The sequence below is a fragment of the Dipodomys ordii genome, unplaced genomic scaffold, assembly GCF_000151885.1.
Source record: "Dipodomys ordii isolate 6190 unplaced genomic scaffold, Dord_2.0 Scaffold122, whole genome shotgun sequence".
Classification (NCBI taxonomy): Eukaryota; Metazoa; Chordata; class Mammalia; order Rodentia; family Heteromyidae; genus Dipodomys; species Dipodomys ordii.
The window spans coordinates 2,215,940-2,228,908 of NW_012267338.1; the positions used below are offsets into that span (position 1 = coordinate 2,215,940).

General features: G+C 39.3%; 1 protein-coding gene across 5 annotated transcripts in view; it reads left to right on the top strand.

Annotated features, from left to right (window-relative positions):
* The window catches only part of Kiaa0922 (KIAA0922 ortholog), a 127,447-nt gene that overhangs the window by 99,435 nt on the left and 15,043 nt on the right, over positions 1 to 12,969 (top strand). For all 5 annotated transcript variants that reach the window (XM_013029748.1, XM_013029749.1, XM_013029751.1 and 2 more), the window contains 5 exons: positions 851 to 1,037; positions 1,227 to 1,412; positions 1,980 to 2,129; positions 2,429 to 3,051; positions 9,287 to 9,435. In XM_013029748.1, the coding sequence (XP_012885202.1) occupies positions 851 to 1,037; positions 1,227 to 1,412; positions 1,980 to 2,129; positions 2,429 to 3,051; positions 9,287 to 9,435 (1,295 nt within the window). The remainder of the gene's footprint in view (positions 1 to 850; positions 1,038 to 1,226; positions 1,413 to 1,979; positions 2,130 to 2,428; positions 3,052 to 9,286; positions 9,436 to 12,969) is intronic.

Below are 12,969 nucleotides of genomic sequence, written 5' to 3' on the forward strand. Positions count from 1 at the left end.
TGTCTCATCTTCATATCTCTAAAAAAAATTGGTATCTTGATCTAGAGTTTCCAAATTATGTATTCATTTAAATTAAATGTTTTAAATAATTTAATTTGTTTGAAGAACTTACTCAAGAAGTAAAAAAATAATCAATGAGTAGAGATAAAACTTTTGTTTTTTGGTAAGTTTTATCTTGTTTTCCTCTTTAAAAATTCATGTAAAGAGTAAAGTCATTTTTAGTATAGAAATATGTTTTTGTAGAGAAAACTAGTTGATGAAACTGCTACATGGTTTGTAGCACTATTTTAATGCCTAACTGGATTTAATTTTTTTAATTTTAGAAAACTGTGCTTTACTATGAACCTGACTTTGAAAAGATTAAACAATTTTGCATTCAAAATTCTTCAGTAATTTAGAATTGGCTTTGATAAATTTAGGACTCATATAAAAAGTATAGAAGCAGCCAAATATTAGTCCTTGTATGTAAGAGACTCAACTGCATGTTTATATTTTAAAATTACTGTAATTCTTTTTCAGACTCCTAAATAAAATATACACTCATTTATTTGCAAGGATTTAGTTATTAGTTAAATAATTGTGACTTTGAACTGTTTAATAACGATGAATTTACAGGAAATCAAATACAGGTGTTTGGAAGTGATTCCTGGTTTAGTGTGAGTGACAAAGTCAGGGTCTCAGAGAACATGGTAACTACTGGTAAATCCAAACTGTTGGGCTCCAAGAAGAATACTTTTGCCTCTTCTGAGTAAAATACTTAGGCAGAACACTTAGGAAGAATCTTAACTGTTTAAGTGTTTAAAGTAAGTTGCAGTGTATATACACTAAATGTCACCTTTTGTCTCAATAGAACTGAAAGACAGCAAGCAGATTTTATCTATTACAAAGAACTTTAAAGTGGAGAACATTGGCCCTCTTCCTATCACTGTGTCATCATTGAAAATCAGTGGATATAATTGCCAGGGCTATGGATTTGAAGTGCTAGACTGTCATCAGTTTTCCTTGAGTCCAAATACATCCCGTGACATTAGCATTGTGTAAGTACTGGTTTTCATTTCATTTCAGTTTTGTGATACATGTAACAATCAGGATAAAACTTTTTTTCCTAAGATATCCTAGGTTGTTTTTTTTGTTTTGTAGAAGGAAGAAATTTTGATGCTATTAGGTTCTTTGTGTATAAATTTAAAGCCAGTGAAAGTTTGTAAACTTGAACCATTTGTTTCCAGGTTTACTCCAGACTTTACCTCTTCCTGGGTCATCCGTGAGCTGACACTGGTCACTGCAGCCAACCTGGAATTCCACTTCACTCTCAACGTGACCCTGCCCCATCACCTGTTGCCCCTATGTGCAGATGTGGTTCCAGGGCCCAGCTGGGAGGAGTCCTTTTGGAGGCTTACAGTCTTCTTTGTCAGGTAACCCAACATCATCTTCATTCTTCTTCCCCTGTTGAGTAGTGACATCTTGCTGGAAAGTTGTATGAAATACAAATTACCTGAATAAGGTCAGAGCAGAGGAATTCAGTGGGGTTTTTTATTGCCTTGAGAACTCTGACTTACGTGAGCCAGACAAGGTTGTAACTAGTAAGCATTAAGATCTTAAGACACTAACTGTAAGTCAAAGGGCCTAGAAGTGTCACAGACTTCTGTGCTCTATGGTTTATTGGCAGTCTCAGTGGAAGTGCTTATTAATTCAGTGCAGTAATAACACTTTAAAAGTATAAGACCAAAATGGCCTTTTAAAAGTCAAATTGTAATGTCAGCCTAATGAGTGTTTTTATTTTTAATCTTTAGGAAACATCTGAAATTTTGGTTTCTTGAGATGACCTGTGCCTAATATTTCCCAGGCTCAAAGAACCCTCTTGCCTCAGCCTTATGAGTGCTGCTGTGCCAGGCATATGTAGTACCACTTGTAGCTCACAGCTAATCTTTTAATGTTATTTTGAACCATGCAGTAATGAATGTCATTGCTTTCTTCCTCAGTTTGTCTCTGTTGGGTGTGATTTTAATAGCCTTCCAGCAAGCACAGTACATTCTTATGGAGTTCATGAAAACAAGACAGAGGCAGCATGCTAACTCATCTTCACAACAGAACAGCAGTCCAGTGGATGTAATCAGTTCCCATTCTCACAAGTATGAATTTGTGTGTGTGTGTACATGTGATGTACACGTGTGATCTCTCGCCTTTGATCCTCCTTATTTCTGATTTTGAAGAAAAATTTCCAATTTTTTTTTATAAAATGTTCTTTACTACATTATTGTGTGAACATTTGTGATACAGTCTTTACTTAAGAGCTTAGTTCATTAGTCTTGTTATTGGCAGAAAAATTCAGGGAGTTTAAAGGTTACTACCTCCCTCTCATGATATAGAAACAGAGTATAGTTTAATTCAGTTTGCCTATGGTAAATGGTTCTTTTTTTCTTCAATTCAGAAGCAATTGCAAGAACTTTCTCGACACATACAGCCCTTCTGACAAAGGCAGAGGGAAAAGCTGCCTTCCTGTGAGCACACCGCAGAACAGGAGCCAGAATGCAGCCAAGCGGAGCCCTGCCACCTGTGGCCATTCTCAGAAAAAGCACAAGTGCTCTGTCTACTACAGCAAACACAAAACCAGTACCACCACAGCCATTAGTGCCAACACTACCACTGAGGAAAAGCAGACTTTGACCCTGGGCACACCCCTGTCTGCTGCTAAGGAGGACACTTGCACCGATGTGGGTGAGAACTGGGTCAACCTCAAGTATGCAAATGGCATGAACATCAGTATGCAGAAGAATCTGACTCTGACCAGAAACTTATTGAATAAAGAGGAAAACACACTTAAAGACACAATTATTGTCAATAACACTTCTTCAGAATGTAGTATGAAGGAGGGAATGCAGACATGTATGTTTCCTAAGGAAACTGACATTAAAACAGAGAACGTGGATGAGTTCAAGGAACAAGAGCTCTGTCCACTAAAAAACTCTAAGAAGCTACTTGAAAATCCTTTGCCAAGAACCTCACCTCAGTATCACCAGTCAGACTTGCCAGAAGTTTCCAGGAAACATAATGGTAATGTTTTCTCTTTGATGAGTCTTTGCTCTTTGTCCCTGTCTATTCTGAATGGGGTTTGTTCTTACCTATGACCTTCTGTTTTAATTGTGGGTGCTGAGTTCTTTAACTCATGCAGTTTTCACAAAGGTCTGTAAATGTTGAAATGTGACTTGAAATGCAGTTTTGAGACAATGCACCAAGCTTGAAGAATATTACGGCTAAGAAGTTTATCAGAAGGTAAGTTGAGAGGGATGCAAGTTTATTTCATTGTTAGGAGGATATGGACATCTTTCTCTGAGTATTTGTTGTCAGTTTTTCAGATTATTTGCAGAAATTAACCAGACCTACTTTGTTTGTGACTGGACAGAACTTCACCAACTTCTGTTCAGCTGCCAGCAGTTCATGTTTCCTGGCCTGGCTTTTTTAATAGCTTCCCTCAGTTAAAAGAAGGCAGATGTTCTCATGCAGCAAAGGCAGTTAATGGGAACACTAGTAAAAACAGACTAGGAAGACTGTTTACAGAGAATACTAGTGGTATGCTTTAGCTGATCCCTTTGGCCTCTGGCAGAAGGGCCTGTGCTGCTTCTCCTTTACTTCCATATGATCGTATGAATGTGCATGTTCCTATACCTGTTGGAAAAACTCAGTTACCTTTGTTGCTTCATGTTTCTTCAGTGAAATACCTGAAATCTTAAACTTACAGGTTTATTTGGCTCACAGTGCTCAACAAGGAGTACAAAGTTAGAGCCATTAGCACATACCCTGGAACATTTCTTCTCACATAGTGACATCTGGGGCAGGCATGGCAAGGGAGAAATGCCTTAGAATAGAAAACACAGTTCTTTTCAAAGATGGGGTTAGGTGCAAAGTTCTGATGGGTTAAGAATATCATTCCAGACACTCAAAAGACTGCCCTCCTTGAGTCCTTGTTGAGAAACAGAAGTTTTCTGATAACAAAGCAACTTTTATTCCTCCGCTATACCTTTCCACCTGCCTGCCTCTGAGAGGCATATCAGAAGTTTGGTATATCAGAAGTTAAAATGATAGAAGTGAAGGCCATGTTCACAGTCTCAGGGCTGCTTTCCCACATTTGTGTCCGGGCATCAACTTGTCAAACAACTGTAAACAGCTAAGTTTTCCTAACATCTGTTACATGTTCCAGAACCTCATGATCATTTCATGAGGGAAGGGCTTTTAAAAAGTTAATGTAAATGACCTGACACCAGTGGCTCATGCCTGTAATCCTAGCTACTTAGGAGGCTGAGAGCTAAGGATCACAATTCAAACACAGCCTGGGCAGGAAAGGCCATGAAAAACTCTTATCTCCAATAAAAACACCAGAAGAAAACTGAAAGTGGCACTGTGGCTCAAGTAGTAGAGTGCCCACCTTGAGCTGAAGAGCTGAGGAACAGCGCCCAGGCCCATGACCAACCGCCCTCCCCCCCCCCAAAAAAAAAGAAAAAAAAGTTAATGTTAATGATCTTTTGAAATATATTTTTGACAGGTATTTATGGCTTTCATTTTAACTATGATCTAAATAATAGAGATTTGTAATTGCTAATTTTTTTTGGGGGGTGTGTTAGTCTTGGGACTTGAACTCTGGGCCTGGGCACTGTCCCTCAGTTCTTCAGCTCAAGATGAGTGCTCTACCACTTGAGTCACAGCACCCCTTCTGGTTTTCTGGTGGTGTATTAGAGATAAGAGTCTCATGGACTTTCCTGCCCAGGCTGGCTTTGAACAACGATCCTCAGATCTCAGCCTCCTAGGTAGCTAGGATTATAGGCGTGAGCCACTGGTACCTGGCTAATTGCTAAATTTTTGATCTCAGAACTACCAAGGAGAAATAGCAGATTATTTTGTGTTTTTATTTTACTTACAGTAATATATAAAAGGTAGTAAACTTTTACCCCAGAGTTTTAACTGAGGGCCTTGAATTTGCTCAGCTTGACGCTCTAAATAGAAATGTGTTATTATAATGAAATACAATCATTTTCAACCTCAGAACTACAGAAGAGAAATAACTATTATTACTTACAATTGTAAAGAATGTAATAACCAGGGTTTAAATGAGGGCCTTGAACTTGCTCAGCTTGTTTGTAAGGCAGTGCTTTACTATATGAGTCACATCTCCACCTCTGCTTTTTGCTGATTATTTTGTATCTTGGATTTTCCTGCTTGTTCTGGCTTCAACCTGAAATCCTTCAGGTCTCAATCTCCTAAGTAGCGAGGATTACAGGAGTGAGCCACTGGAGCTCAGCTGCACTTTTAATAGTATGTTAAACCTTGAAATTAATAGCACCTCCAACTTTCTGAAATACCTGTATTTGCAGAAATTCAAAAAAAAGTTTTTGCTTACTTATAGATGCTAATAATTTGAAATGAGGATTTAATGGTTTATTCAAAATATACCAGATGATTCAATTTTAGACAGCAACAGCCAGGTGCTAGTGTCTTAGGCCTGTAATCTAGTTATTTAGGAGGCTGAGAATCATGGTTCAAAGCCAGACCAGGTAGGAAAACCCATGAGAACTCTTTTATCTCCAATTAACCACTGAAAAGCCAGAAGTGGATCTGTGGCTCAATTGGTAGAGCACTATCCTTGAGCAGAAAAGCTCAGCAACAATGCCCAGGCCTTGGGCGCAAGAAAGAAAAAAAAAAGAATTTAGACAACTAAACTTTTAACTGGATATTAGTGAGTTTTCTTGATCTTTTTTCTTACTTTCTTGAATTATAACTGTTTTTGTTTAATGTCAAGGTGTTATACAGAGGGATTACAGTTACATGAGTAAGGCAGTGAGTACATTTCTTCTCAAACATTGTTACCCCCTCTCGTTTTATAACTACTTCTTTTGAGATGCATAGATTTTTAAAAACTTCATATTTACTAATTTTGGAGATAAATGTACATGGTAAGATCTTCACTACTATCAAGGCCACAAACCTGTCCATATCTCAGCCTATCTCAGTGATCACTCCTGTTCCTGTCCCCTTTATTGTTGTTGCTTTTTTTCTTGTTTTTGTTTTGAAATGAGGACTGGCCCCTAAGTTGGTCCCTTACAATAATATAACAATTCTCCCCCCAGTGCTGGGGTTAACAGGCATGCTCCACCATGCCTTGCTCCTCCATTTCTTCTTTAAGTGTGGCAGAAACACTCTTACTCTGTGAAGTCATGGGAAAGTTGCACGCTTAATAGGTTTACCTGGATTGATTCTTATATGTATGTATATATATATATATATATATATATATATATATATAAATTGTAAAAATACTATACTGAGGGGGTTACAGCTACATGAGTAAGGTAATGAGTACATTTCTCCCCTACCATCCCTTCCCCCTCCCTCCCAAACTACCCCGCCCCCCCCCAAGTTGTAAAGTTGGTTTTCAACATAGTGTCTTGTAATCTCATTTTACAGTGGGTCAACCTGTATCCTTATTTCAGAATTTGTGATTCCTTTTTTAAATGAAGCATGCATACAGTATTTTTATATTCTTAAATATTCTTATAGTAGAATTTCTTAAAGAATTTCCAATGAACTTGTAATTGGCATTCTTTTTTGTTATTTGTCCTGATAAAGGATTATAGATATCTCTTTCTTCCTTCCCCCTTCTCCAGGAGGCACTAGTAATGTTCTAGGAGCCAGCCTGCCTTACTGCTTTTTTTATTTAAGGTGGTTTAGTACTGGCTATTAAATTCAGGTCCTTCTTTAGAATTGTTGATAGCTAATACCTTTGATGTTTTATTTTTGACCTAAAAAGAAAACTTTAGGAACTTTCTTTGCCCATGAACTAAAATGGTAGGAAAGTCAAGGCACATCCTTTTTTAATTCTTACCCATATTTGTCTCATACTTACAGATTTCAGAGTTCAGAGTGGTATCCTTATTCTGATTAGTTTTTCTGCTGCAGAGCCTTTTCTGCCTGCCTTTGGGAAGTTTCCCTTACTCATTCACTGTTGGATATTTTCTTTTGTGGATGTCTGACATCTAGTTTGTCTTGTAGAGGAATTATATTTCTAAAATGACTTAATTTTGACAACTTGTAAAACAGTAATGATGGCTCAGTGGGGTGTGGTTGGGTGTTAACTCAGAAAAGGTCAGGTTAAAGGGGATCTGAAAGCCACATCCTTCAGGCGACCTCACCACATTCTATCATAAATCAGTGATTGGTTTTTATGTCTGGGTAAAATTCTGTTGCATGCATTCATTATCAAAGGACATGGTACATAACTTAAAGATCTTAATTGGCTTGGGGACACTATTCCTCTAGATATGCCTTTCTCGGTGACCTTTCTCTTCTGTCACAGACAAAGGCATAGAAGTATTCCATGTTTTACTTTTTGTAGTGAATCTAATCCAGCCACAGATTGATTTTCTGTGTTTATCTTGTATTCATCTTGGAGGCATAACCTTAATTTTGTGATAGGACCTTTCTTTTAAAGTATAAGCCCTGGTGTGCTGTATTGTACTTAAACCTGCCCCACATCACACAGCATGTGTCCTACCTGCTTGGCTCAACAGTTATGTGATGTACAGAGGGGTTACAATATAAGGTAAAGAGTATCTTTCTTTTTAGACCATGTCACCCCTTCCCTCACTGTCTCCCAAAGTTATGTGATATTTATGTAATGCCTCAGTTTACAGACTAAAAGTATGCCCAACTTGTGTTATTTGGAAAAAGAATGTGTACCTTGCTTTGCATGAGGTTCATTTGTGTGTTTCATTAACAGAGGCGACTTGACTGCTCCTTTCCTTCTGAGATTGGAGAGCTCTGCTAGCCCAAGTGTCCTGTCTGGTCAGACCAGGGCGTCTAACTACTCTGCCTGACACACTTGTGCCAGGCCAGCTAAGCTTTCCCCAGGGCCTCCCACACATGCTCTCCCACTTGAGCCACAGCCCTGTTGTTTGCACTTTGTTTTTGAAATGGAATCTCCCCAACTTTGCCTGGATTTGCCTTGAACTTGTGATTCTTGTGCCTTAGCCCTTCAAGGAACTGAGATTATAGATTCACTACCCATGGTATTGAAATGCTTTCTGTTTGGGATTAGAAAATTGGCGCTGAAGTTGTTTTGCCTTTATTGTGAAGATGTTAACTCACAAAAAGTATGTAAGAAAAGTTGGTTGGATTGTGTGGCTCAGGATAGAGCACTTACTTCCATGTGCAAAGGCCCTGGGTTTCATCTTCACCTAATTTTCCACACTTTAACTGACAAAATGGGGAAAACATCCAAAAGGTTCCCAGCAATACTCCTTGTACACATCCATTCCTCAGCTTGCACCCTCACACCACAGGGAAGAGCCTTTGTGACACAGCTTGGGTGTCCTTTGGTGGAGATACTGTTCCCAAGTGTCTCTGCTTGGTGGTATTGACATGGCTGTCAAGCTGGCAGCCGGGAAGTTGCTGCTATGTTCTGATCTGAGTAAAGAAACAGGCTCTGTTACCTTAAGAGATTTATCACTCTGATTATGTGACTCAGTGGCAGAGCCATGACTAGAACCCAAGCCCTTACCTTTTTCTCTCCTTACCCTACCTTTAAGAAAATGTGAAAGTATGCATAATACAAAATTTACCATTTTAACTACTTTTAATTGTAAAGAGTGGGTGTCTTTAAGTATGTTGATACTGGTATGTGAGTATTGCTACTAAATTTTCAGGACTTTTTCATCATCACAAACAATGATTCTCAACTAGCAGGAGAAGGGGAATTATGTATTTATTACTGAACACAGAATAAATAAATAGTCCAATTCACCTTCCATCTCTTTGAATATGAGTACCCTAGAATACCAACACAAGTGCAGTCAAAATGCCCTTTTGTGTGTGTGCTGTTTTACTTTGTATAATGTGTTCATGGTTCATCCATGTTGTAGCTTATATGAGAGTGCAGTTCTATACTGTAACTGATATTTGTGTTATGAATAATGGTGTCCTGTTGTGTGTATATACTGCATTTTGTTTTTCCATTCACCTGTCAGTGGACATTTGGGTAGTTTTCTCCCCTTGGCTGTTCTGAGTAATGGTGCTCCCATGAACATTGGTATGTCCCACCCCACTACCTGCCATCTTTAAAAATTGTAGAGCTCTTGCTTTGAGTATATTTTTACTTGTAAACAAAGCCAAGGATGTCAAAAAGATCTCATACCTAAATCTCATTAAATGGGATTGTTTAGTATAGCAAAGAGGGCTTTTAACTATAGGAACAGGAATGGAAAAAAATACCTAGAAATTGAATTGTTTTTATTTATTCAAGGGACTAACCAGCAAGTGCCTGTCAAGAATGAAGTAGACACTTGTGAAACTTTGAAAAAACTTGATACAAAGTCTCCTTCAGAAAAGAAGATCTACAAAGTACCTAAAGAAGATGTGTGTTCTGAGAAACAGGATATACCTTCCATTGAGGTCTGTATTCCTTCTTTCTTCCTATTAAAAACAGAGCAGTATAGCAGCTGTTGAACCAAGGGTACTCTAACCTCAATGCATTTGAATACAGGCTGATGATTTGTGTGTTTGGAACATTGATTTTGAGAGGAGTAAATAGCATATTTTCCACTTGAGTTTCACAAAGATGGGCAGATTGCTCCTATGTAGAAGGAACATAGTTTGGCTAGTGCTTGAATGAGTGAGTGTGTGAACAAGATCATTTGGGAAAATCAAACTGTGTTCTGGAACTGGTGCAGAGGAAAGGAAGTGGACACCAGCTCTCTACTGTTACTCTGCCTGGGAACATAATGACATCAATACCTGCATTTGTGTGTCAGTGAGATGATGGTCAAGAAAGATGAGAGACATTTTAGAATCAGAGCCATTGAGATTTCTTAATACTTCACTCAAAAAGAGTTTTCTTTTTCTTTCTTTTTTTGTCAGTTGTGGGGCTTGGATTCAGGGGCTGGGCGCTGTCCCTGAACTCTTCACTCAAGGCTAGTACTCTGCCACTTTGAGCCATAGCCCCACTTCCAGTTTTCTGGTGGTTTTCTGGAGATAAGCCTCATGGACATTTTTGCCCATTCTGGCTTCAAACCATGATCCTCAGATCTCAGCCTCCTGAATAGCTAGAATTATAGGCATGAGCAACTGGTACCCAGCAGATTTGTATTTTTTTTTAAATAACCATTTGCAAATGATAACTTCAGGGTCCAAAGCCTGGTGACTTAGAAGGTGGGGGGTAGCAGGTTCATTTTCACATATTGCAAAGCAATGTTGGATCATAGTTAAAAGCATGGGCTAGCCAGATGCTGGTGATTCACACCTGTAATGTGAAGCTAGCTCTAGCAGGACAGTCTATGAGACTCTTTACCTCCAATAAACTACCAAAAAAGCCAGAAGTGGAGCTGATTCTCAAATGGTAGAGTTCTAACTTTGAGCAAAAAGAAGCTCAGGGACAACACCAGGTCCTCAGTTAAAGCCCTAGAACCACCACCACAAAAAAAAAAAACAAAAAACCAAGCAACAACAACATGCAACATAGCCAGAGCTCTAGATCATCATTTACTCCTTCCATACTGCATTTCCCTCATGTACAATGAAGGTGATAATGCTATACCCACCTTGCAGGCTTTGGCTGAGTAAATGAGCTACTGGGGAAGCAGTAAGTACAAAAGAAAAACAATGACAAAGCTGTTGCCATGACATCAGAGAAAAGAGATACGAACTAGAGGGTCTGGGGGAGGTCGGGGCTATAGTTCTATAGGAATCAGCCCTGAAGCTTGAGTAGGAGGTTTTCCCTGTGGAGGTTGATCCTAAGGTAGCCTGGTATTCTCTATAGCTTTACATCAGGAAGCCAGGTCTTGAGTGTGGATGTTGGGGTGGCATTGGAGCTACAGCGGGTAGAGAGTACAGGTGCAGTAAGGAACAAACAATTAAGCCCAATATGAAGTGGAGCTTCCTTTTCTAGACCGAAATCATGTCTCTGTGTTTGGGATGGGAGGAAAAGAATGAAGGCAGGAGTTGAGCCTGATCTGCTTTTGTCTTGGGTTTTGGAAACTCGGCCTGCCGTCTACAATACAGAAGCAGCCATACAGGGAGAGATGTTGGAGCTGATAACTCTTAACTCTTAAGATATCCTGGGACTGAGGTGACCCTGAGAAACACCGCTGATGCTATGTTGGCACTCTTGCCACAGTGTGTGTGTGTGTGTGTGTGTGTGTCTGTCTGTCTGTCTGTCTGTCTGTGTGTGTGTTGTTCCCATCACAAGCTGTGTCCCAGCCCCAAAGTCTGCCCTGGCTCTCTGGGCCAGACTTAACCTCTTTATCTGTGCTTTTCCTTATGACAGTTTTCTTAATATGTTAAAGACATATTCTTCCTTATGTGTCTTCATTACTAGATTCTGGCTGTCGAGCATGAGTATTGCCACTTATCCCTAACTTTGGCAGTCAGTCCTCTTGCAGCGGGTCTTTGAGCCTGTTGTCATAGCCATTGACACCTAATGATGGCAGTGGGCTAGTAGGAAGAATGCCAGCCTGAGAAGTTCAGGGTATGTAGACTGGACTTGCAGTAGCCAGCTAAGTCATCCAAGGTGATGTCTCCTAATACAGTGTTGTGAGCTGCCCTTTTCATTTCTTTGCTGTTTCTGTGACTCTCACCCTTCTGTAGAACTGTTCTCAAGGTCCCACAAGTATACTTTCCACTTCTTTGTTACTTTGGAGAAAATTATTCTCAGTAAACACATTCCCAAGTGCAGTACTCAGTGTTTGCTTAGGGCCTAACTTTGCAGCTTAGAAAACTATAAATCCGTAGTACACAGTACTCTAGATTGATTGTCTAGAAAGATTGAAACCCAGGTTTGAAAACCATACCTAAAATTTAGCCCTAGCTCTGACCTGTTTTCCTAAGAAAATAATTCATGATTATTACAGAAACATAAAAAAGAAAAAATCCATTCAAAACAAAGTACTTCTAAAATTTTTGGCACTTTCATAAATAACTCTGTTACGATACCCTGTTAAGGTGAGGAAATACAATTAAAAGAACTACGAAAGCTTTTATGGTACACTGCTGGATTGCTTTCCAGGAGTTTATACGAACAGTGGCTTTGTTCTCAGCATCTCTAGTTTGCAAAACCTTTGTAAGGGAGATGAGGGCTCTGAATTGAACTGGGGCTCATGCATGTTAATAAGCACATGCTGCACTATGAGCTGCACTCAGAGCTCTTGTTAGCAAAAATCTCAGTCTGTGTAATATGTAAGTAATCATGTTTGGTATTTTGGGGGTATCTTTGGGTTTTTTTGTTCTGGTATTCTGCATTGAGCCATGGCCACCTTCATCCCTGAACAATTGTTTTGGTTGTCATTTCAATTTGCATTTTACATAGAGAAAAAGCACTTTGCTTTATTCTGTTTTTTATAAAATTCTGAAAGTAAAATTTTAAATTTAATCCATACAAAATTCTGTCTGGGCCAGGGTGGTAGGGGCTACAAAATTATACCAGTGAAAAGAATGTGTATAAATTAAGTAAATGTCCAGCTGGAGGTAGACACTACTACAATATCCTGCTCCTCTAGCCTAGTATTTGTAAAAATAAACATGCACTATAAACATGTTAGGTATCCTAAATCCAAAATGGAAAGATGAGATTCAAGTTAGCCTATTAATTTTTTGTTGTTGGTGGTGGTCATGGGGCTTGAACTCTGGCCTTGGGAGCTGTCCCTGAGCTCTTCAGCTCAAGGTGAGCACTCTACCACTTGAGCCACAGCGCCACTTCCAGTTTTCTAGTGGTTTACTGGAGATAAGAGTCTCACGGACTTTCCTGCCTAGGCTGGCTTTGAACCACAATCCTCAGGTCTCAGCCTCCTGAGTAGCTAGGATTACAGGCGTGAGCCACCTGCGCTCAGCTATTTTAGTTGTATTGTTCACTTTTATCAGTGTCTGGTGAGCTCCATTGCTACACTTCTCACCCTTTTCCCATTGAGTTCTGTGCCCTCCCCTCTACCCTACTGA